General features: G+C 42.5%; 5 protein-coding genes and 1 pseudogene across 12 annotated transcripts in view; all 6 read right to left on the bottom strand.

The window, feature by feature from the left end:
- Positions 1-76: 76 nt before the first annotated feature.
- Positions 77-2280, bottom strand: LOC134187948 (mothers against decapentaplegic homolog 6-like). The gene is made up of 2 exons (XM_062656122.1): positions 2047-2280; positions 77-915 (listed from the first exon to the last, which is right to left on the bottom strand). Exon 2 carries the CDS (start codon positions 851-853, stop codon positions 311-313), a length of 543 nt encoding a protein of 180 aa, XP_062512106.1. The 5' UTR covers positions 854-915; positions 2047-2280; the 3' UTR covers positions 77-310.
- On the bottom strand, positions 1955-6103 carry LOC134187949 (uncharacterized). Of its 8 annotated transcripts, XM_062656124.1 has the most exons (13): positions 5714-6103; positions 5588-5647; positions 5112-5454; positions 3899-4006; positions 3333-3844; positions 3238-3272; positions 3076-3178; positions 2944-3008; positions 2784-2890; positions 2689-2718; positions 2565-2616; positions 2348-2379; positions 1955-2224 (listed from the first exon to the last, which is right to left on the bottom strand). In XM_062656124.1, the coding sequence occupies exons 5-11, from the start codon at positions 3418-3420 to the stop codon at positions 2580-2582; spliced, it is 465 nt and encodes a 154-aa protein (XP_062512108.1). In that variant the 5' UTR covers positions 3421-3844; positions 3899-4006; positions 5112-5454; positions 5588-5647; positions 5714-6103; the 3' UTR covers positions 1955-2224; positions 2348-2379; positions 2565-2579. The 8 variants fall into 8 exon arrangements, 6 of the variants coding, with proteins under 6 accessions (XP_062512108.1, XP_062512111.1, XP_062512110.1 ...); XR_009971203.1 differs by lacking the exon at positions 2565-2616 and having other exon boundaries at positions 2661-2718; positions 3333-4006; XR_009971202.1 differs by having other exon boundaries at positions 1955-2379; positions 2685-2718; positions 3333-4006.
- Positions 6104-7678: 1575 nt separating this feature from the next.
- On the bottom strand, positions 7679-8663 carry LOC134188323 (uncharacterized; annotated as a pseudogene).
- Positions 8433-11457, bottom strand: LOC134188322 (lysM and putative peptidoglycan-binding domain-containing protein 2-like). The gene is made up of 3 exons (XM_062656517.1): positions 11296-11457; positions 9588-9826; positions 8433-9000 (listed from the first exon to the last, which is right to left on the bottom strand). Exons 1-3 carry the CDS (start codon positions 11455-11457, stop codon positions 8907-8909), a joined length of 495 nt encoding a protein of 164 aa, XP_062512501.1. The 3' UTR covers positions 8433-8906.
- A 165-nt stretch (positions 11458-11622) lies between these two features.
- Positions 11623-18364, bottom strand: LOC134187768 (uncharacterized). Its single transcript, XM_062655918.1, has 7 exons — positions 16594-18364; positions 13013-15789; positions 12850-12952; positions 12462-12781; positions 12365-12398; positions 12206-12304; positions 11623-12102 (listed from the first exon to the last, which is right to left on the bottom strand). Exons 1-7 carry the CDS (start codon positions 18197-18199, stop codon positions 11768-11770), a joined length of 5274 nt encoding a protein of 1757 aa, XP_062511902.1. The 5' UTR covers positions 18200-18364; the 3' UTR covers positions 11623-11767.
- Positions 18365-19876: 1512 nt separating this feature from the next.
- Positions 19877-24757, bottom strand: part of LOC134187772 (colorectal mutant cancer protein-like) — an 11555-nt gene continuing 6674 nt past the window's right edge. Inside the window, exons 10-15 of the mRNA XM_062655921.1 lie at positions 24457-24636; positions 23797-24041; positions 23453-23607; positions 22614-22808; positions 21449-21829; positions 19877-20201 (exon numbers count right to left, since the gene is read on the bottom strand). Of these exons, the coding sequence (XP_062511905.1) occupies positions 20136-20201; positions 21449-21829; positions 22614-22808; positions 23453-23607; positions 23797-24041; positions 24457-24636 (1222 nt within the window). The 3' untranslated portion in view covers positions 19877-20135. The remainder of the gene's footprint in view (positions 20202-21448; positions 21830-22613; positions 22809-23452; positions 23608-23796; positions 24042-24456; positions 24637-24757) is intronic.

The following is a 24757-nucleotide window of genomic DNA, read 5'->3' as shown; positions in this document are numbered from 1 at the left end:
ATTGCTCAGTCATCACATGTGACTGTCCCATCATCAGACTGCACCTCATTGTCAACGTAAACGCCAGTCTGCAGCTTTAATTCTATTGACTCCATTCTTAACTGCCACACTATGGGCAAACCCATACACAAAACCACCACCAAGCAGCAAAACTACTACAGTACTCGCTCGTCACTGCACAAAAGTATCACTCGACTTGCTTGTCCTCCATCTCAATTCACTACGTATCTTTACAACCAATCAATTGTCTACTATTTACACTTACATAACAAAATAACTATCCTTAGTCCAGCATAAAAATCATAGATTATTAGAATCCCGAGGGTGGGGTGGTGGAGAGATCCTTAGTGGTGTTGGCAATGCAAGTGCTGCTACCGTGTGACATTGAGAAATACTTCAATCCAGCATAAGCAACTGCTTGGATATTGTCTCGTGTAGCTAGGTCCCCAGCCTTTCGTGAAGCTAACTCTGAATGAGAACGGATCGTCAGGCATGTTTCCACTCCGTGGTGTCTTCTCGCATTCAACATCTCTCGACATCTCTCGAAGTCAAAGACTCGAGTCGAGTAGACGGGTTGGACTTTCTTCACCGCAGGTAGTTGGCCCTTCGACATATAGTCCAGAGTCGGGCTCTGACCACAGATCGAGTAGTCACTCTGATTGTAGATCCAAACTTCGTTATCTTCACACAAAATCCGGATGCCACGTCCGATGTGATCTCTCACTCTCTTGACGGCATCCAATCGCTTGTCATTCGTCAGCGGTCCTATACACAGGCCGTTTACAAGCGCTGACTCTGCGTAGATATCCACACACTCGCTCGTTGCATTACACATCCCTCTGACTCTCTGCATGAGTTCCCAGTAAGCGATGCTGCACCAGTTTCGTGTACCTCTCCCTAGAAACTGTACATATTCTGCAAGAGACACACAGGATATGAGGCAATGAATAACTTGACGAAACCAGAAAGTACAACAAATGTTTTATGCAGCAAGAGAATCCATGAAAGGCACAAACAGAAAGGCTTGACCTATATTTAGGAATGACTAAACATGTGGTGTGTGTGTGTGTAAATCAAGTCCTAGACATAAGAGTGTGAGATATCACTTTCCACTAAAGTATCACTAACCAGAAAGGAACCTCATCTCTAAATTTACCCAAAACTGAAACGTCACCAAAACAAATTTGCAAAATGTTTGCGTCTAAATTTTATGTTGCTATGGAAATCTCAATAAAAATTTCAATGTTGTTGTTCAGTCAAACAATCAGTCGGCTAACTGCCCACACACCTTCCACTCAGTCAAAAACGCCAGTCCACTCATTACATCTAGCTGTCAAGATGCCTGTTGCCACTCAAACAAACACAGGGGACGCCTAATCAGACACACAGCTCTGCTACAAGCTCTCATCCTCACCATCCATCGCTGAGGACTACAAACAAGACCCACAAGCCACACAACAGCTCACACGACAGAAACCGATTCGTCCACGCCCATCATCACACACACGTTCCTCGGGGTACACAGAGACTAATACATTGAAAGCCACCATCTTTCACAAAGCTTTACCTCATCACCGTGTTTACGTAGGCTCACATCGAATGCGTTATTCCGATATGGATGCACCAGCCGACGACAATGCACTCGTCTCGCCTCCTACTGCACAGACAAATGCGAGGAGAGCGATTAGTTGACCCCAAAGACAAATCGATTACTACATGGCACTTGTTTAGACACAACAACACATTCCTCGCTTTATCCTACACGTGTTCTCTGTTCAATACAGAGCTCCTCCCACTCAACCAAAACCAACCTGTTGCTCATAGCGAATAGAATACTTATCAGCAAGAGAAGCAGATAAGTATTTATACAATAAATATATTACACATTATAGCTACTCTTGCACCTTATAATCATTTGACTGCCTAAAACGTGGGACACATATGACACCAGCAATGGAGTGGGCTGTGTCATGATAATCACATTGAGATTACATGAGATGGAACTGTCAATTAAGTTAATTAGCAATACAATACATGTACTCTTACTGCATCTCTAATGCAAATGGTTGGATTTCACATATTTCACGAGTTCTTTTCCAAATATTTTGTTTGCTTGTGTTTTCATGTCCGTCTATAACAAAGCCTCCATCAGTGCCCCATTGGTTGCTTTCTTGTCCCAATTGCTAGACCATTTTTCCAACATTGCACTGCATTGACTGAAACACTAAAATAAAATTGTATTTTAATCTGGTCTATCTTTCCAGTGCTACACAAATCTGGTGCTAGCTCGGTGGCAAGCTTGTCCCACAACACACCCACAAGGACTGCTACAGCAACCAGATCTCACCTTGCAATGCCCTCTCCTTGCCAATTCAGTTTCTATACACAAATGTCTTTAGTCAGGCTGTATGTCCCATCAAACAAAGGAATGATGTAAAGAGTTACAATCAGGTAATTAGAGTGCAAGATGGTCTCATTATAATTGAAATGCAATATACAGTATTGACATACACAACATACATACTGCATACAACATACACAAATACAAACCAATCAAACCATACCTATCTGGCTATGTCTCAACTCCACACAAAAATGTACTGGAAGACTGTCTGTCTGTAATGCATGAACACAACACATTTGGTTACAGTTTTACTCACACAATCGTCATGACAATATCTGACCTACACTGACTGTCTTCGTCTCACACTCTCCTGCCTAAAGAAAACAGCAAATGGCATTTACAATGTTCAGCTTTTTTATGACAATGTAGAGTCACCTACACTTGAGTTTCTGCTTCATCGTTTCGATAAATAGCACTGAGTCGTTCAATTAGCTTGCCAACAGTCGCTGATGTTGACTTGCACATCCATTTCTTGCACACCACAAACTATTCCAGTCGTCACATATTATGTCATCTTCTTTATCTGTAACTTCAGTTACCTTTTGAAGACATTCATCAACATGAGTGTCACTCAGAAGATGAGAAATAGCGGAGGTTGACTCGACTGAATCACAAATGTGCATACACATCATCATAACATATCAATTGTAAGGATGACCAGCTTATCTTACTTGCATACAATGGAAGACTCTCTGCTAAACACTTTGACTGTTCACATTGTAGTAACCTTGTATCGGGTGCTAAGTACATATGAGGCTCCAAAAGGACAGCAAACTAAACCAGAAACAAAATAGTAACAATTGACTAATAAGTCTTAGAACAGTGCAACTAACCTCACTGTTTGCAGGAAACCAGGCACATAGATAATCTGAAAGTACAACTTCATTGTCCAGTGATTTAACATTCACAGTTTATGGTAAATGATTACTTCCATTCAGAGACACAAATTCAGAATCAGCTCCAATGTGAATTGGATTGCTCCACATGTAACCTAGTTGCAGCTTTACTCCTGGCATGCCTTGTTGTTTAGCGTCATGCAAGTGCTGCTACCGTGTGACATTAAGAAATACTTCAATCCAGCATAGGCAACTGCTCGGATATTGCTTCGTGTAGCTAGGTCCCCAGCCTTTCCCGAAGCTAACTCTAAATGAGAACGGATCGTCACGTATTTTCCAGTCTGTGGCGTCTTCTCGCATTCGAGCATCTCTCGACATCTCTCAAAGTCAAAGACTCGAGTCGAGTAGCCGATTTGGACTTTCTTGACTGCGAGTAGTCGGCCCTTCGACATATAGTCCAGAGTCAAGCTCTAAGCAAAGATCGGGTAGTCGCTCTGATTGTAGATCCAAACTCCATCGTCTTCACACAAAATCTGGATACCACAACCGATGTGATCTCTTACTCTCTTGACGGCATCCAATCGCTTGTTGTTCGTCAGCGATCCTATACACAGGCTGTTTGCAAGCGCTAACTCTGCATAGAGATTCACACACTCACGATCGCTCGTCACATTATACACATGAGCGACTCTCTGCATACGTTCCCCATATGCAATGTTGCACCAGTTTCGTATACATGTATCTCTCCCAAGAGACTGTACATATTCTGCAAGAGACACATGATATGAGGTAGTGAGTAACTCAATGAAATCACAAAGCACAACAAATGTTTAATGCTGCTTACAGCAAGGCATTCGACTAGAGGCACAAACATGATTGAACTAACGTGCCCAGACTTGACCTAAATTTAGTAATGACTAAAGTGTGTTTGTGTCGTATGTGTTTGTGTGTGTGTGTGTGTGTGTGTGTGTGTGTGTGTGTGTGTGTGTGTGTGTGTGTGTGTGTTTGTGTGGTGATAGTAAGCTGTGCGTAGGTGGGATCTTCGTGGGGAACATGACGAAGGATGTCAGTGTGGGAGTAGTGGGTGAGTGTGTGTGTGTGTGTGTGTGTGTGTGTGTGTGTGTGTGTGTGTGTGTGTGTGTGTGTGTGTGTGTGTGTGTGTGTGGGAGGGGGTGTAAGTAGAGTGTATGAATGTGCATGTGTAAGATACTAATGTAAGCAACCACAAACAAGATAGCTCCTAATCCATCATTTTCCAAGCAGTGTAAGTACATACAGCAACATCCCAATATTCCACTCACTGTTGCTGAATATCGGATTCTGCAACTTGATACCTTTATGCATAACATGCATACATAATTCAATAATAATTACATACATGGAAACACATCTTACACACAAAACTCTTAGTACAGTACAGTACAGTGAATACTGCTTAATTCAACCACTAACTTAACAATAAGAGCAGCCGCTTCATTCTTATCAAGATACACAACAGTGTCAATACTCCATACTTCATTACTGCAGCCAATTCAAGACAAAGCTTATTAACTAGGTTTTTCACATGCAAGTCCATTTCAGTGTTTACTTCCAGCTTGTGTCATACACCATAGTACTTTAGAGCCGTAGATATACTGTACACTTACAATAGCTGGCCTGGCCATTTCATTGCAGCAAACATTTCAAGAGCAAAAAAGTGGTCTGGTAACTAAGTGGCATCCACTGTAGCTGATGATTGTACTTGCAATGAGTATCCAGTAAAGCACAAGAATAACTTGTATGCTGCCCAACTATATCTACTGTAAATGCCACCGTCTCCTCACTACACACCCTTATTGTTTCAACAATTATGTATATGAATGTATGCTTACCATATCTGACTCTTTCATCAGCCATTTGTTTCCACATTCGTCACGAGATCTTCTCCAAATATTTCATTGACTTGTCGTCTCACGTTCGTCTTCAATAGAGATTCAATCAGTGACCCGTTGATAGCTTCCTTGTCCAATCCGTTCGCCCATTCCTCCAACATTGAACGAGACTGAATGAAAGGTTTACCATACTGAGCTTTCATCTGTTCCGTCTTTATGATACTAAACATGACTGGTGCTAGTCTGGCACCGAGCTCCTCCCAGTTTACACCCACTGCACTTGCCACAGCAACCAGATCGTCTGGTGCCACCTTGCTATGTTGTTTAGTTGACAGCTCAGGATCTATACACAAATGTATTTAGTCAAGATGTATTAACACGTCATCAAACAGTATTGACACACATCTGTGTATACAGACATATACGAATCCAAGAAGATTAATTAAAATACTAAAACTCAAGGCAACAAACCATACTTATCTGACTGTGTCTCCACTCTCCACAGAATAAACTTGATGACTGTCTGTCTGTGTTGCCTAAATCACAACACACATTTGGTTACAGTTTCACTCATACAAACAATCGTTATGACAATATCTCACTTGCACTGACTGCCGTCATCTCACATTAACACCATGCCGCGAGAACACCATGCTTCAGACCGTTGCAATGCAATTTGGGTCGCATTGGGAGGAGTTCACAGTAGGGGTAGGGTACAGTCGAACTCAAATGCTGAACACCGTTCGGAGCGCCGAACTAACTTGAACCATATGATCATCCAAAGTGCCAGATCGATCACATCACAGACAACACCGTCCAAAGCGCCAAACACAAAACACATCCGAACCAGAGTGCTGGTTCTAAAACGCCAACAGCGCCGGGTTTCTTGAACCGCCTGAGACGCCAGGCTTCAAAACCAAGTAGAGCTCGCCCAGACTGTAAGGCTGAACTCGCTTACGTAACCGTACCCCACATTCCCTCCAGAGCTCAGCCTGCAAGACCCAAATGCAACTCTCAAGCAAGTGGACACCAAGTCGGAGTACCATGAGCAGACGTGGCTGCCAGTTGTGAAGGGACTCCCCTGGGTGTCTCCGCTGAGGTGCAGACGCTGCGTCGGTAGCAGTCGCTAGACCAGCGACCCAACATCTGGATCAACCAAGGGGCATACCTGCAACTGCAGAAGTTGTTGCTGCACCGATACGGAAGTTAGTTATGACCCAAGTAGAGTGTCTCCTCAATGCCGGCTGCATGTAACAGTAAACAGACGAGCGGTACGTGTACTGTACACGATCTGCGAGTTAAGTAAGCACCATCAGCATGTTGAAGCAATGGCTCACCAGGAGTGCCTTCACAATTGCCAGAAAATAGTGCAAAGCTCGTACTGTGCATAAAGAACACCCACATGGATAAATGTAAACGGTGTGGCCCACACAGAACGGGTCTGTCTTGCAGCTGCGCAAAAATACAAGAAAAACATCGCCTGAAGCGGTAACATCAGATCGTCAAAGGTCGATGTCTGAGAAACGTCTCGAGTCAGTCGCTACAAACTCTACGCAATGCAAGAAACCAGAAAGGCGAGTGTACAAGCTGACCACATCAGACAAATGTCATAACAGCTCATGACCAATACATCAAGAAGTGACCTTATTAGGCTGCGGAGGACATCCACCGTGATCGAAAAGCAGAATTGAGGTGTTTGCGCCTTTGTGACGCATACTTCTCAGCACCAGTTTGAGGCTAGGAAAGTCAACGAACGAGTGTGAGAAATCCCTTTCAATGTGCTCCAGACGGATTCCTGCCAGGTAAACCTTTATGGTTGCGTAGCTGGCCAACTGTGCAATGAAGGCAGAGAAGTCCATCATCTGTGCTTCAGAGGCAGGGAATGGAGTACGATGCCCATCGCACAGAATGTAAGGTAGCGCTTGAGGCCGACTTGGTAGCTACTTGTAGATGCTGCCACCACTTGCTGCATAAAGCCTCAGCGGTCAGAGATCCAGGGCGAGCTGTGAAACTGGAGTTGTAACGGGAAGGGCCCGTGGGGCTAGTTGTCAAAATCTTGTCACCTGTGAACGAGATAAGGCATCAGCAATACTGTTATCGGTTACAGAAACATGCGACAGTCTGATAGCAAAGTTACCCTCTGCCGCTATCAGGAACGATCTCCATAAAAGACCCATAATGGCTGAGGAACGGGAAACTGCTGTTTTGCCATGAATAGAGTATCGTGTAATTGTCGCAATGAAATAAGACTCTCTTGCCCTTCCACTGGTCTCCCATGTTAGAGAGGCTATGATGATCGCTGCAAGTTCCTTCCAAGCTATCGGATGGTTGAGTTGTGCTCCAACCCATTCACCAAACAGCCAGGCCCCGCCATAGAAAGCACCGTAGCCTGTGAGAGAGGCATCAGTGAACAGATTCATGTCAGGCGAGCTCGACCATTCTGAATCTAGAAAGAACGAGTGACCATTCCATGTAGAAAGAAAACTGTTCCACCATGCCAAATCAAGTCGCGCTTGCTGACTGAGGGTAAGAAAATGCTGAGGCATCCTGGCTTTGGTGCTGAGGTCAATGAGGCATTGCATGAAAAAACCGTCTGTAGGCACTGCCTTGCATGCAAAGTTCATGGTCCGAAGCAAAGAGAGTAGCTCACGCTTCCTGCATTTTTTCGTTCAAGCCAATCTCAAATGGCAATGCGCAATTCCTCTAGTTTATCCGGTGGAAGGCAAATTTCTTGTCGGAGAACATCCAACTCGATGCCCAGGAACGTCATGATTGATGATGGACCAACGGCCCTCTCCGGGGCGAGTGAGACCCCAATAACGTCAAATAGATCATGAACAGTTTGCAACAATTTCCCGCACTCTTTTGCAGAAGGCACAGCAATGAAAAAATCGTCTATGTAGTGTATAACATTCACTACACCGCATTCATTAACCAAAATCCAATGCAGTAAGTCGGCTAGCCGATTGAATAAGAACGGCACTGAACGTAAACCGAAAGGAAGCCATTAGTCCATGTAAAATTTTCCGTTTCATTTATGGCCAAGTAAATTCAAGTCCTCTCGCAGGACTGGACAAAGTTAAAAGGCGTGCTTTATGTCGACTATTGCCATGACGGCTGATGGACCCAAGCGCTGAAGGATGGCGATAGCATTGTGGACAGTACTACTGTATTTTAGACAAAAGTCTTCCTTGGAAATGCAGTCGTTGACACTAGACCCAAATGGGGCCGACAGGTGCATGATTACGTGCCATACACCTCCCTTTTTCGGGACTACACCTAGACCTGAGCACCAAAAGTTTTCCAAATGTGGTATGTCATAAGGTCTTGTCATGTGTCCGTAATCACATTCACTTTGTAATTGTTTCTGAACAACGTCTGAATGATCATGGGCAGAAGAAAGGTTTGGGTTAATATGAGAAATCTTTGGGCCAGAGAAACCAATAGAGCAACCGTGTGTGAGGTCGTGCACTAGAGAGTGAACAAAAGCTGCATCGTGATGGTGTCAAAGAAAAGCTGCCAAACGGTGAGTATTAATTGGAGTTGACACATAAAGTTCGTTAATTGGAGCGTTGGAGGAGACAAGCGGTACAAGGACGTGGTCCCAGCAGTTGTTCCAGCAGCAGTGCTTGTACTTGCATGACTCTGCAGACTTGTCGCACACACCTTTGTTAAACCGGTGGCAGAGTTCCCTAGAAATTGCCTGTTTTAGTGAACATGACTTTTCTCATACACAGGCCGTTTGCAAGCGCTGACTTTGCGTAGATATCCACACGCTCGCGATCGGTCGTCACATTATACACCTGAGCGACTCTCTGCATGAGTTCCCAATATGCGATGTTGCACCAGTTTCGTATACATGTATCTCTCCCAAGAGACTGTACATATTCTGCAAGAGACACATGAATGAGGTGGTGAGTAACTCAACAAAACCAGAAAGTACAACAAATGTTTAATGCACTGTCTGTCTTGTTTTCTGTCTGTCTGACTGTCTGTCTGTCTGTCTTTCTGTCTGTCTGTCAATACATATATTTTCAAAGAACAACACTACTACATTCTAGTCTGGCCCAAACGGCCGACGCCATAATTTAACTACGTGCGAATGAAGAATGTCCCAGTCTTGCCAACTCTCTGCTAATTACGCTAGCATTACACCTTTGCAAAGCTACCGACATGCATTTACGCCACAATAACTTAAATTCATGACTGTTCTTTCTTCCGTCTTCGTCTATAGACTGGAGTGACAGGCGGTGTAGGAATTGAGCTGCCTCTGAGCCCCAACGTCTGTCTGTCTGTCTGTCTGTCTGTCTGTCTATTTGTCTGCTTGTCTGTATGTTGGTGAGCCAAGTGAGTCTTTTTCATGTCAATTAAAAGTAATATATTTTTATTTTATTAATTAATTTTAATTAATTTATTTATTTATTTATTATTTTCTTATTTATTTATTTATTTATTTATTCAATCTACAAGTCTCACCTTCCGGAAGCTTCCAACTTGTTCACCGCCTCCTTCGTCTCCTCTAACTGTCGATCAATGTTGGCGAGAAAAGCGTTCGCATCCAGTTGATCGTCCGACATCATTTCAGTCGATTTTCGAAACGCAGTTGGAGAACTCGATTTTGACAGACTCTCTCTTAATCTCGGTATGAGTACCGTCTTCCTTACAAATACACTCTCGTTGGTAAATATTTTGTTGACGCGTTTGATGTCTTCGACCTGCAAGTCAAATTGAGTTAGAAGTTGATTTGCAGTCATTTTGGGTTAGTGGCGTTCTGAGGTTCGGGCGGTCGTGTGTCTTCGGTGTTGCATCCATTTGTCTGTCTGTTTGTTTGTCAATCTGTCTGTGTGTGTGTGTGGCCATCTGTTGTCTGACTGTGTGTCTGTCTGTCTGCCTGTCTGTGTGGCCATCTGTGTGTCTGTCAATCTGTTGTCTGTCTGTCTGTCTGTCTGTCAATCCCATCTGTCTATCTGTCAGTCTAACCCTCAATTCAAGTGTTTGTTGTCTGTATGTCCATATGCATGTACGGGCATCTGTTTATCTGTCTGTCTGTCTGTCTTTTTATGTCAATCCATCTGTCTGTCTATCTAACTCTTAATCCATTCGTCTGTTTGTCTGTCTGTCTCTCTGTCTGTCTGTCTGTCTGCCTTCTGTCTATCAGTCTGTCTGTCTGTCTGTCTGTCTGACCATCTGTCTGTGTCAATTCATCTGTCTGTCTGTCTGTCTGTCTGTAAGTACATGCACATGTCTGTCTGTGTCTGTCTGCTTTGTCTGTCTGTCTGTCGGTTAGTCTGTTAATGCTATGTGTGTCTGGCTGTCTGTCTGTCTGTCTGTCTGTCTAACTCTCAATCTAAGTGTCTGTTGTCTGTATGTCCATATGCATGTATGTTCACCTGTCTGTCTGTTTGTCTGTCAATGCATCTATCTGTCTATCATACTATGTGTCTGTCTATCTGGCTGTCTATCTGACTCTCAATCCATCTGTCTGTCTATCTGTCTGTCTATCTGTCTGTCTATCTGACTCTCAATCCATCTGTCTCTCTATCTGTCTGTCTATCTGTCTGTCTATCTGACTATCAATCCATCTGTCTCTCTATCTGTCTGTCTAACTCCAAGGGTTTGTTGTCTGTACGTACATACGCATGTATGTGCATCTGTCTGCCTGCTTATCTGTCTTTCTGTTTGTATGTCAATGCATGTGTCTGCCTACATGTCTATCTATCCGTCTGTCTATCTGACTTTCAATCCATCTGTCTGTCTGTACGTATGTCTGTCTGTTAATCCATCTGTCTGTGTGTTCGTGTGTCTGTCTGTAATTAATGCATCTGTCTGCTTGTCTGTCTATGTGTCTGTCTATCCACCTGTATATCAGAATCTCAATCCATCTGTCTGTCTATACATATGTATACATGTCTGTCTGTCTGTCTGTCTGTCTGTCTGTCTGTAACTTTCTCTTCTCCATCCATACGAATGTGCTCCTACTTCAATTTTTCATCCGTCTTCGTGTCTCTCTCTATCTCTATTTCTCTATTTTCGTGTGTCAACTGACATTACCTGCTGCCATGTCAAAGTCACGTGACACCATTGGGCCAATGACGAACTCCCAATAAAACATCCTGTCGCACCCCCACGACCTCCAACACCACACACGACACGTTTACCACACACACGAACGCTCGCATCTCACCGTGACGCCATATTTCAATGACAATCCCACTAAATTGTCTCCCAGCTCGAGTTCGTGCTCGACGGCGCCGTGACGATCGGCTATGGGAGGATATTGACCTCTCGTACTGCCGTACGACGTTCTAGATGTTCCGTTCACTTCGGAAAACAACGACTTAGACATCGGCTGATCGTGCATAAACTGCGTAGCGCGCGTTAGTTTTGAGTATTTATGTGACACGTCTGTGACGTCTTTCATGACGCGCGAGCGCTGCACGAAAAAGCGAGGCGAATGCCTGGCAACGAGGCTGGATGTTGACATAAATACAGTTGTGTGTAAACATTTGCATTACGTTTTGTATAACAAAATTTTATTGGTCAATACAATAGTATCCACTTGAAGTGTAATTTCATCCATTCATTACTATGCAACATAAAATGATTTGATATTAATAGAAACCCTATAGCAATAATACATTTGAGTTAATATACAATTATGATGGACACACATGCTCTACCAAGTCATGACCAAAAACTGCTACTGATTGAGATCTGTAGTCAATCTGACACATTGCTTGAATCACAGATCGCCGATTGGCTTTGTCGACAAACTTGTTGGCCCACTTCTCTAATGCTCTTCGGCTCTGACAAAAGAAATCTTTGTTTTCACCTTCTATCACCTTTATTATGTCCATAGAAAATAAATCAGGTGACAGATACGAAACAAATCGCTGCCAACAAGCAGAAACATGATCAGCTACAGCCACTAGCTCCTTGTCGGTACATTGGCTGGTTGCTCTTGACACCAGCGTCTGTTGCTTACATGTTTCTGTACAATAGAAAACCAAATTACACCAAATACATTAAAGACAGCTGCACAACATACTTTAGTACAATACATTCATTCTATTGTACATAATCTGCTTACTTACCAGACGAAGAATCATGAAGTTGAGGAAGTGAGTTGAGTGTAGATGCTTCGGACATGTCTGCATCAGAAAATGCACCGAAACACTGTCTATCTGTATTGTCTACAACACAACACTCTTGGTTACAGTTTCACTCAGAGACACACTAAAACGACGTCTGACCAGCAGTGACTGTCCTTATCTTAGAGTTTCCTTCCTAAAGATATGAGCAACTACCATTTACAACATCCACTTCTCACAACAGTATAAAGTCACATACATTTAAATATTTCATCAGAATTTCTGCCACATCATTTCGATAAATAGCACTGAGACGTTCGATTAGTTTGCCAACAGTTGCTGATGTTGACTTGCGCAACCATTTCTTCAGAACAAAGTGAGTTGGACTGGTATTTGCAGTTTGTCGAATCTTCATCTTCATTTCTTCACTTAAAGGTGGTTCAAGTAGGTCAGACCATAAACTCCTCCAGTCGTCACATATTACATCCTCTTCTTTATCCATAACTTCAGCTACCTTTTCAAGACATTCATGAACATGAGTGTCACTCAGGAGATGAGAAATTGGAGTGGTTGACTGTACTGAATCACAAATGTGCATAAACATCATCGTAAACTCAAGTGTAACACAGCAATACCAAATAGCTTACTTGGACAGAGTCGAAGGCATTGAACCAAACTCTTTGGTTGCTCAGAATGTAGCAATTTTGTATCAGGTGCCAAGTACATATTAGGCTCCAAAAGAATAGCAAACTAAACCAAAAACAAGATGGTAATAAAAGTATTGCAGAGATTCTATAAATTATAACTAACCTCACTGTTTGCAGGAAACCAAGCATGTAGGGTTTCTGAAAGTCTGACTTCCTTGTCCACTGATTTAACATACACGGTTTCTGGTAAATCATTCCATCCTTTCAGAGACACAAATTCAGAATCAGCTCCAATGTGATCTGGATTGCTCCACATGTAACCTAGTTGCAGCTTTAATCCTGGCATGCCTTGTTGTTTAGCTTCATCAACTGAAGTGACAACAAAATATTTGACAAGAGCACATACTACTGGAAGAGGATCCTTGTTGTCAGTGTAGACAATCATCTGCAAACTGTGCTTGTCTAATGAAATCTCCAGCTTGTGGTCGTGATAAACCCTGAAGTAGCCAACATTCTGAAACAATTGTGGCAAACGACAAAATCGTTTTGCCAACCGAGTGAGTAGACGGTAGAATAAAGGCTTAGGCATACGAATATTACCAGAATGTAAAATAAGAGCAACAGTCTTATGACTATAGGGTATCTCTGTAGATAAGAGTGAAGACTTTTTCTGTAGCAAGCAAGGTACGAAATATGCTTGACACTGTGCCTCGTCTTCATTTTCAATAGACTGGAATTTCAAGTTGACGTAATCCTGTTGATCACTGGAAAATTCCAAACTGTTGGCATCCAGTCCAAAATATGGACACATCAAGTCATAATACTTCAGAAGTGACTTGATGATGCCACGACACGAGAAGTCTGGTAACAAGTAGTCGAGACATCCTTGTGTCATGATACCTGTCTCTGCACAACGTTTCATGTCCCTCGTCCACATTGGTTGCACATCTGTGTGAACGGTCACCACCTTTTCTAGTTGAGACATCAGCCACTCAACATCTAGAACGACTTCTTTCTCTCCATTCTTCAAAGCATTGGGATGATAAAGAACAACAGCACGATTGCTCAGATACTGCAGCAATACCATGAACTCTTCCTTGGTCTTGATACCGCCAACTCTTTGGGCAAGTTGCAGCAACTCGTCTACAGACACGACCTTCCTTGTCGTCTCATTTTCTTTCAACTGGTGAAGCTCTTCTTTAAATCGAAGCCACGTCATTGGAAGCTTGTTGTGTTTTGCCACCTGACGTGCCACCTCTTCTGCCTTTCGACACAGCAACTGTACTTGTGGATCTACAGCACCACTGTCTGCATCCGTCATCGAGTTATCGACATAGAAACACATTCTGTCTTTAGAAGCCCATATGATATGCTCTGACAGCTCTGTGTCTTGCAGTTTCTTCTTCATGAACTCGTCTTGCTTCTCCAACATTCCTTCCTCTTTTCTTAGTACATCAGCGTGTGTACCAACAAGGAAGATTCCAGGTGATCGTATGCCTACATTCTCAAATATCATGAAATATGACGGCTCGCCTTCCATAATGTGAATGGCTGATATCCATTCTTCAACTCGTTCGTAGTTTGTAGCATCAGCTATGTCACCCATGTATTCTACTTTGCCATCAAGTTTACGAAATACCGATGCCGTCTGGCTACCCAATGGTTGAGAAGCATCAAACACCACATAGTAGAAAGCAGCTCGAGAGAGGAAAAGCTGATGTGTTGTGTAAAACACATGCTGACTGGCATAATCTAAAATGGTGACCATGATTTCATCTTTGGCCTTCTGAAGAGACTCACTATTTCTCAGATAGTCGGTAACTCTTCTTTTGATGCCTTCGGGTATATCCTTTGACTCATCAGCCTTGCTCTCACTATTAACAGAAGCTGCCGCCGAGCCTGAACACTGTGACTGACCACGTGACTCTTTCAATTTAGATTTCTTGCCTCGTTTTGATTGTGTCTGATGTTGTTGTGTATCTTCCAACAAACCATCTGTAGATGTCGACGACTGCACGTCTGAGGAGAATTGTGAACTTAGTTGATAAGTTCTCTTTCTCTTCTTTCTACTCGTCACCGTCTGACGAGATTGTCGTGATGGTCGCTTATCAGATGTCTTCATTTTACTCGCTATCTTCTTCTTTCTTCTTCTTCTTTGTATATTTCTTCTCTTCTTTGCTTCACTCTTTTCTGAACTATCAGTATCAACGGCTACTACTACAGTCTCTGAACTAACACCTGCTACTGATTCTACTTGTGCTTCAACATTGTCTCTTACACTACCTGAACTACAACACATCTCTGTTGATCGTTCTCTTGTCTCTCTGTCTTCACCAGTTACATCACCACTCACATGTGCATTCTCATCATTTAACTCTAAACATTCTGAAAGTTGTCGCTCATTACTGGCCTCTTCTAACCTCATAGCAACAGGCTGCTCAAGTACGTTGTCACCACCGTTCATTGACATATCATCTGATCGATCGTCTCTTTGCCCATCAGTGGGACTTGCTATTGCCATCAGCTTTGAACTGGACTTCACTGATGTCTTACTATTTCGTTTCCTTGTGCTCGTCTTCTTGTCTCTTGCCAATGTCAAAAACTTATCTTTTTCTTCTGGTTTATTGAAAGCCTCTGCCATAACTGCCGTGATGTTCTTGTCGTACAGATCTCTGTAATGTTCACTTGTGACAGGAACAGTCCAGTTACATGCTTCTTTCATGATAATGCGACTCATTGGAATGACACCTCTTGTGCTTGGCTCGTACTGGTCAAACTTCATGAGAGTGATCGACTTTGTCAAGCTTGTCTTTCCAGCACCATCGCGACCGACAACATCAACACGTAAAAATACAGTCACTGCATTTTCTTCATTGCATGCAGCAGCGTAGATACGCATTGCTGCTTCTCCTTGAGATACAATCTCTTCAGGATAAGAAGCTAGAAAAACACATCATAAAGAGTTACATCTATTTCAAGAACAGCAGCCTGCAGTCTCATTACAGTAATGCCACTTGTTATGTGGTCAGTATGCCTCTAAGTGTCCATCAACATGTCTGCCTTCCTGCCTACATTTAGATGTGTATTGTGCATGTCTACGTGTGTGTCCATGTTTAGTAAACAATACTTTCAATGAACTACCAAAACAGTCATTAGTGCCATCCTAAGAAAGATGACATTCCCAGCATCACTTCACTTACCTATTACTAAAAGATCCGTACAACAAGTTCTACAGATCAAACCAATACTTGCCAGTGTATTTTTCAAATATCAATAATGCAGTTCAGCTCACAACAATTAGACGAGAATGAGATAGATAAGAGACTAATGTAACCAACTAACCCCCTTACATCACTAAGGTAAAAGATTGGCCACACCTTTACACGCAACATTAATCTTGCAAGAAAGTAAATACCATATAACCGATTACTTCTGCAATCATGACATTTTTCGCAAATTCTGCAAAGAAATCACGAAGCACACAACTAAAATTCGCAGACATTAGGCCTATTCTCAGAGTCCCAGAAGTCACTATTCCCAATACATGTACATGGGTGTACCAGAAAATGCCTTCCTAGTTGGAATGCAGAAATGTAATTTACGGTAATTAAAACTTTTGTCTAAATTCTCAAATCGCAGTAATTTAAGATCACAGAAATAACCGGGTATATGGTAAAGGTAAACTCATTAATTAAATTATATTTATTAATATACAAGTTGTTATTACAAATACATGATAAATACCTGCACAATTCAATATTCTTGCCACTGTGCGACTTCCTGTTGTCTGTGAGCGTTCTAATGCTGATCTCTTTCTAACCTTAACATTCATGAATTCTGCACCATGGGAGAGAAGAAGCTGCACGATTTCAGTTTTGTTTCCAGTAAGAGCATAATATATAGGTGGTTCTTTATACTTGTAACCCTTAGCATTAACTGATGCTCCTCGCTCAATCAATAATTTACACAAGTTAAATTGTCCTTCTTTAACTGCATATGTGAGAGGTCGAATATCATATCTATCTGTTCCATTTACACTTGCACCATTTTCTATCAACAACATAAACGTGTCCATTTGCTCTTCACCAATTGCTGTTGCAAGCAATTCATCAAACTCCATTGTGTCAATCCATTTAGAAAAATTTTCAGAAACAGATATTTCTGCCATTGTAGAGATCTTGCTCAACACCCAACCAGTAAGTTGATTGTTTTTACTGAATGCAAATTCCAAAGCTTGACAAATGTGTTCAGTCTGAATTGAGGTCAATCCTGCCCTATAAAGAGCTAAACACAAGTCAGGACAATGTCCTGATGCTAATTGAAAAGGTGATAAGTTCTGTCCATTAATAGCAACTACATCTGCTCCATGAGATATCAACACTTTCCCAATTTTAATCTTACTTTCCTTACATGCTATGTGTAATGGTTGGTTCCCATATTTGTCTGCTGCATGAATGTCAGCATCATGAGTCAGTAAAATGTCACATAATTCTACACACTCTGGCCATCTATCAGCTGCACAATGTAGTGGTGTCTTTCCATCATTGTTAGAAGCACAAGAGCTAGCACCACTGGAAAGTAACAAACGAGCAGACTTGATATTACCTTTCATACATGCTAGATGTAGTGGCTGGTTCCCATCTTTGTCTGCTGCATGAATGTCAGCATCACGAGTCAGTAAAATGTCACATAATTCTACACACTCTGGCCATCTATCAGCTGCACAATGTAGTGGCGTCTTTCCATCATTGTTAGAAGCACAAGAGTCAGCACCACTGGAAAGTAACAAACGAGCAGACTTGATATAACCTTCCATACATGCTAGATGTAGTGGCTGGTTCCCATCTTTATTCACTGCATCAACCTTTGCTTCCTTATGTAGCAAGATTGTAGTCACTTCAGGAACGTCATGGCTCCCTCTGTTTGCTTCATGTAGTGGTGTATTTCCATCCTTATCTACCACATTGGTATGAGCTCCATGATCCACAAGCAGCTGCACAATATCAACATGACGGTGTCGAGCTGCGTAATGCAAAGGACATTCACCATAGTTGTTTACTGCATTCACAGTAACGTCTGTTAGTAGCAGACGAACAACATTAAGACGATTCCAATCAAATGACTCAGTCGTTCTGATAATTGCCATATTGCCAACTTTGTCTCGAGCAGCGACGTCCGCCCCACGACCAAGTAGAAATTTACACATCTCTACATCAGTATCATCAGCCGCATGGTGTAGAGCTGTCCATCCCATTCCATCCCGTATATTGACGTCACCTCCCCTGTCCACTAGGTCCTTCACTTTATCCCACTGCCAACGACGTGCAGCCTCAGCGACATTCCCTTCCATTTCCGTCGTCTCTCAACTTCTTTACTCAGCGAATCTTACAACAAGACCACACCCAACAAACGTCACATGATCGTGACGACTTACATCAGACCGTACATGTCACGTGACACGTACAGCAAACAAGCACAAGTAAATACAAAAACGAGCACACAGTGTCAAATAAACAAACAACCTATCGCACAAATAAACACTCAAACACAAAAACTGCATTGCATATAATTAATTTAATTAATTAGTGGAACCTCACACTCTCATACACAAAACCAAAATGCACTGATATTTATCATATTTACAATGAAGTCTTGTATAAAATAGAAACAGTATTTGCCAATCGAATAACAATACGGAACATGATGCAATCCACATACATCAAAACAATGACAAAAACTAGAATATCATTTAGTCAAGATTTTAGTATTAGAAGCAGCAACAAAACTCATCTGTTTCTCTCTTGCATCTTTGAGATCACGTGACAAAAGCATGTCACTTCACTTATTCAACTATTGCTCAGTCATCACATGTGACTGTCCCATCATCAGACTGCACCCTCATTGTCGACGTAAACGCCAGTCTGCAGCTTTAATTCTATTGACTCCATTCTTAACTGCCACACTATGGGCAAACCCATACACAAAACCACCACCAAGCAGCAACACTACTACAGTACTCGCTCGTCACTGCACAAAAGTATCACTCGACTTGCTTGTCCTCCATCTCAATTCACTACGTATCTTTACAACCACTCAATTGTCTACTATTTACACTTACATAACCAAATAACTATCCTTAGTCCAGCATAAAAATTATAGATTATTAGAATCCCGAGTGTGGGGTGGTGGGGAGATCCTTAGTGGTGCTGGCAATGCAAGTGCTGCTACCGCGTGACATTGAGAAATACTCAAGGCACGTGTAAGACTTTGATCACGTGGTCTTTTTGCGGTCCCGGATGCACAGTGCCCGCGCTACACGTGTTTCAACACGTGGTTTATGTTTCACGTGTTTTAGCACGTGCTTAATTCCACGTGGTTTTTGCTCCACGTGTTAGAGCACATGACTTTTGTCCCACGTGATTTTTGCTCCACGTGTTTTAGCACGTGCTTTCTGATCCATGGGTTTTAGCACGTGCTTTTTGTTACACGTGATTTTTGCTCCACGTGTTTTAGCATTTGCTTTTTGCTCCATGTGTTTTTAGCACGTGCTTTTTTATTCCACGTGTTTTAGCAAGTGCTTTTTGTTTCACGTGTTTTAGCACGTGCTTTTTGATCCACGTGTTTTTCCACGTGCTTTTTTTCCACGTGGTTTTTGCTCCACGTGTTGTAGCACGTGCTTTTTGATCCACGTGTTTTAGCACGTGCTTTTTAATCCACGTGGTTTTATCTCTACGTGTTTTAGGACATGCTTTTTGTTCCACGTGTTTTTTGTTCGACGTGGAGCTCCTATGCAAGTTTATCCACGACATCACTGTATGGGATACCTCATGTCCGTCGACATGTCACCGTCTTCCATACCCCAAAGTAACTGAATGACTGATTCAAAGCGGTCACCCAATCACGTTTCTGTAAGATGCACGCATGCGTGTCACAATTTCATTGTATCACAACACGAGTGAGTTACGTGGGCGTGTAACAGTATCACATACGGGACATTTAGTTTAAAAGACACTGAATATACGGGACATCTAATTTCTATCAATGTATTTCTACTGTCACGTGCTGTACATTCCACAAGACAGTTGCAATCTAGAGTGAGAAATCGATAACTCTCACAGTAAAGAGTTCATTGGACAAAAAAATCAAAATCACAAAAACTCAACTTGCCACTCATGTTAGAACTGTCCTAGAAAACCTAGCTCATCTCATAAAATTTGAATTGGCTAAAAACAACGTGCTCCTGGTCGAGAGGAGGGAGAACGTGAAAAAGTAACCAGTTGAGTTTTCTACAGATTTGTCTCTTCTTGGGCTAATTCGAGGTAGCGCAGACGGTCTTCTTGTGAAGGAGCTTCCTGGAGTGAGAAATAAGGGTGGAATGATGTGTAATGAAGAGATGGATGGACAGACACACAGGTGGATACGCACACAAACAGAGTACTAGACCAACAGACAGACAAAGAGACAGACATACACACCAACAGACACACACACACACACACACACACACACACACACACACACACACACACACAAACACAAAGACTGACAGGCAGACAAACACAAACACACATACACACAGACAGACAAACAGAGTGACATACAAACAAACAGACAAACAGACAGACATACACACCAACACACAGACAGGCAAACACACACACCACAAACAAAACAAACAGACAGACACACACCAACAGACAGACGGACAAACACAGAGACAGACAGACAGACACACCAACAGACAGACAGACAAACACAGAGACAGACCGACAGACAGACAAACATAGAGATAGACAGACAGACAGACACACCAACAGACAGACAGACACACCAACAGACAGACAAACAAACCAACAAACAAACAGACAGACAGACAAACACACACACAGACAGACAGACATACACACCAACAGACAGACAGACAAACACAGAGACAGACAGACAGACAGACAGACAGACAGACAGACACACCAACAAACAGACATACACAGCAACACACAGACAGACAAACACCCAGACAGACAAACACAGAGACAAACAGACAGACAGACATACACACCAACACACAGACAGACAAACACACAGACAGACAAACACCCAGACAGACAAACACACAGACAGACAAACACAGAGACAAACAGACAGACAGACATACACACCAACACACAGACAGACAAACACACAGACAGACAAACACACAGACAGACAAACACACAGACAAACAGACAGACAGACATATACACCAACAGACAGACAGACATACACACCAACACAGACAGACAAACACAGAGACAGACAGACAGACAGACAGACAAACATACACACCAACAGACAGGCAGACAAACACACAGACAGACAACACACAGACAGACATACACATCAACAGACACACAGACAAACACAGAGACAGACAGACAGACAGACAGACAGACACACCAAAACACACAGACCGACAAACACACAGACAGCCAAACACACAGACAGACAAACACACAGACCAGACAGACAGCCAAACACACACACACAAACATTCACACACACACACACACACACACACACACACACACACACACACACACACACACACACACACAACTACCTCCGTCTTCTGCAAGACCGACAACTCCGTTCGAAGAGCTGCAATCTCCTGCTCGTGCGACGACTGCTGAACTTGGAATCGTTTCTTCAACTTGTTATACGCGGACACCAACGAGTCGTACGCCTTCTTCAAGTCGTTCACGTACGACTGCTGCTGGTTCGTCTGCTCTTGATGACTCTTAATATAAACTTCAAACGTCTCTCCTAGTTCCTGGTTTCTCAGTCTTAGCGAGCGTTCTCGGCGTTCGGCTTCATTGATGTCTTGTTGTAAGTGTGACACTTGGTCTGTAGGTGGAGGGTGGTCGATTGGGAGGGACTGAGTCCTGTGAATGAGAGGGAGGGAGGACGACGTGGATGAGTCTGTGGATGTGTGTTGGATATCCTGGTGAACACGAAGTGGTGAGTATAGGAATACAAACGAGAGTCTCGACAGACAGACAGACGGACAGACAAAAGACAACAAACAAACAAACAGACAGACAGATGGACAGACAGACAGACTCACAGACAAACCAAAAAAGACAGACAGACAGACGAACAGACAGATGGACAGACAGACAGAAAGACAGACAAACAGACCAATAAACAGACAGACAGACAAACAGATGGACAGACAGACAGACAGACAGACAAACAAACCAACAAACAAACAGACAGACAGACAAATGGACAGACAGACCAACAGACCAACAAACAAACGGACAGACAGACAGGCGAATGGACAGACAAACAGACAAACAGACCAACAAACAAACAGACAAACAGACCAACAAACAAACAGACAGACAGACAGACAGATGGACAGACAGACAGACAAACAGACCAACAAACGAACAGACAGACAGACAGACCAACAAACGGACAGACAGACAGACAGACAAACAGACCAACAAACGAACAGACAGACAAACAGACCAACAAATGGACAAACAGACAAACAGACCAACAAACAAACGGACAGACAGACAGACAGACAAACAGACAAACGGACAGACAGACAAACAGATAAACAGACAAACAGACAAACAGACAGACAGACAAACAAACAGACAGACAAATAGACAGACAGACAGACAAACAGACCAACAAACGTACAGACAGACAGACAAACAGACCAACAAACGGACAGACAGAAAAAAGGAATGTTGACCACAACAGCAAGCTACCTGAGACTCAGTTGCCTGCTGTCTCTCCTTTAAGTCTCGTAGTTCTCTCTGCATCTTTCTTCGTTTCCGTGTCTGCTCCTTTAGCTCAGCTTTCAGGTGATCGATATGTACCATGTACGATTGCTCTTGAGCTGAACTTGTCTGTAGTCTCAATTCATAGGAACGAAGCTCTTGCTCGACAAGATAGTTTTTAGCCTAAAAATCAAATACATGTTATGCATCCCTCCAATACAATACTCTAGTGTATTGTGAGATGCATCCCTCTAATACAATAGTCTAGTGTATTGTGAGATGCATCCCTCTAATACAATAGTCTAATGTATTGTGAGATGCATCCCTTTAATACAATAGCCTAGTGTATTGTGAGATGCATCCCTCCAATACAATAGTCTAGTGTATTGTGAGATGCATCCCTCTAATACAATAGTCTAATGTATTGTGAGATGCATCCCTCTAATACAATAGTCTAATGTATTGTGAGATGCATCCCTCCAATACAATAGTCTAATGTATTGTGAGATGCATCCCTCTAATACAATAGTCTAGTGTATTGTGAGATGCATCCCTCTAATACAATAGTCTAATGTATTGTGAGATGCATCCCTCCAATACAATAGTCTAATGTATTGTGAGATGCATCCCTCCAATACAATAGTCTAGTGTATTGTGAGATGCATCCCTCTAATACAATAGTCTAATGTATTGTGAGATGCATACCTCCAATACAATAGTCTAATGTATTATGAGATGCAGCCCTCTAATACAATAGTCTAATGTATTGTGAGATGCATACCTCCAATACAATACCAAGTACGTATACTTGTACACACGCGCTATACCTTGAGATCTACTTTGTCATCCTTGACCGTCGCCAGTTCGAGAAGCAACAAAGCATGCTCAAAGTCTCTCTCGATCTGCGACTGGCTATTGTAGTAGGTAAGATCGCGTGGAGGATCAGGAAACGCATTCGTATTGACCTCAACCAATGATTTCTCTACACAAGAAAACCAAGTCAACACACAACCACCACAGACGGCTACAGTGGTGTGTGTGTGTGTGTGTGTGTGTGTGTGTGTGTGTGTGTGTGTGTGTGTGTGTGTGTGTGTGTGTGTGTGTGTGTGTGTGTGTCCAAACACTCAGATTCTAGACAACAATCTATGAGCACCCGACATATCACACAAACCTCGTTTTGTCCTTTGCAACTTCAGACCCATGGCTTGATCTTTCAGTCGACTAATGACTTCCCTCATTGCCTCCACGTCTACCATACTGGGAGCCGTTGTTGTTGTTCCACCTCCTGAGCTCGTTGTGCTGTTGCTGCTCGTACGACTGAATACTGGATATCGATCTTCATAAAACCGAAAATGATCCCGCTCAGCAGAAGCATAACCAGATGATTGACTAGACGTTTGCTGACGATTTACAGATCTGTTAATTAATTAACAAACAATTAAGCACATAAAGCTAATTGTATTAATACAATAGCCTAATGTATTATGAGATGCATCCCTTCAATACAATAGTCCAGTGTATTGTGAGATGCATACCTCCAATACAATAGTCTAATGTATTGTGAGATGCATCCCTCCAATACAATAGTCTAATGTATTGTGAGATGCATCCCTCCAATACAATAGTCTAATGTATTGTGAGATGCATCCCTCCAATACAACAGTCTAGTGTATTGTGAGATGCATCCCTCCAATACAACAGTCTAGTGTATTGTAAGATGCATCCCTCCAATACAATAGTCTAGTGTATTGTGTAAGATGCATCCCTCCAATATAAAATAGTCTAGTGTATTGTGAGATGCATCTCTCCAATACAATTGTAAGTTGCTCACCCTGCTGCAAGCAAGTTGTCATGTATTTTGTTTGAGAATCCAGTCGTATCCACATCTAAGTGACTTCCAGCACCGCTGGATGTTGCATACATGGAAAAAGTTTGAAGCAAGTCCTTAGCCTCACTGTCCGCACTTCGTAAGCGTGCGACAGCATGACGAGCTGCAGCCAAGTTCTCTTGACTAAAAAATAAAAATCATCCATGAAACCTTAAAATGATGTCGAGTTATGATGTAGACAGACAGACAGATAGACAGACAGATGGACAAACAGGCAGGCAGACAGACAGACAGACAAATGGAC

This window comes from Corticium candelabrum, chromosome 12 (genome assembly GCF_963422355.1).
Source record: "Corticium candelabrum chromosome 12, ooCorCand1.1, whole genome shotgun sequence".
NCBI classification, from domain to species: Eukaryota; Metazoa; Porifera; class Homoscleromorpha; order Homosclerophorida; family Plakinidae; genus Corticium; species Corticium candelabrum.
Note: the sequence above shows the minus strand (reverse complement) of the source record. Positions and strands in the feature narration are given on the sequence as shown.

What these genes read in the sequence shown, in the direction of transcription:
- LOC134187948 (XM_062656122.1), bottom strand. Translation starts at nt 853, where the DNA reads ATGCAGAGAGTCAGAGGGATGTGTAATGCAACGAGCGAGTGTGTGGAT.
- LOC134187949 (XM_062656124.1), bottom strand. Translation starts at nt 3,420, where the DNA reads ATGCCAGGAGTAAAGCTGCAACTAGGTTACATGTGGAGCAATCCAATT. An exon ending in TTGATGAATGTCTTCAAAAG is followed by an intron (nt 2,891 to 2,943) that starts GTAACTGAAGTT and finishes CGACTGGAATAG; the next exon opens with TTTGTGGTGTGCAAGAAATG. An exon ending in GTGAGACGAAGACAGTCAGT is followed by an intron (nt 2,617 to 2,688) that starts GTAGGTCAGATA and finishes CATGCATTACAG; the next exon opens with ACAGACAGTCTTCCAGTACA.
- LOC134188322 (XM_062656517.1), bottom strand. Translation starts at nt 11,457, where the DNA reads ATGTCTAAGTCGTTGTTTTCCGAAGTGAACGGAACATCTAGAACGTCG. An exon ending in CATTGAAATATGGCGTCACG is followed by an intron (nt 9,827 to 11,295) that starts GTGAGATGCGAG and finishes TTTGACTTGCAG; the next exon opens with GTCGAAGACATCAAACGCGT. An exon ending in AAGTTGGAAGCTTCCGGAAG is followed by an intron (nt 9,001 to 9,587) that starts GTGAGACTTGTA and finishes TGTCTCTTGCAG; the next exon opens with AATATGTACAGTCTCTTGGG.
- LOC134187768 (XM_062655918.1), bottom strand. Translation starts at nt 18,199, where the DNA reads ATGGAAGGGAATGTCGCTGAGGCTGCACGTCGTTGGCAGTGGGATAAA. An exon ending in TTCTGATGAAATATTTAAAT is followed by an intron (nt 12,399 to 12,461) that starts GTATGTGACTTT and finishes TCATATCTTTAG; the next exon opens with GAAGGAAACTCTAAGATAAG. An exon ending in GATAAGGACAGTCACTGCTG is followed by an intron (nt 12,305 to 12,364) that starts GTCAGACGTCGT and finishes GTTGTGTTGTAG; the next exon opens with ACAATACAGATAGACAGTGT.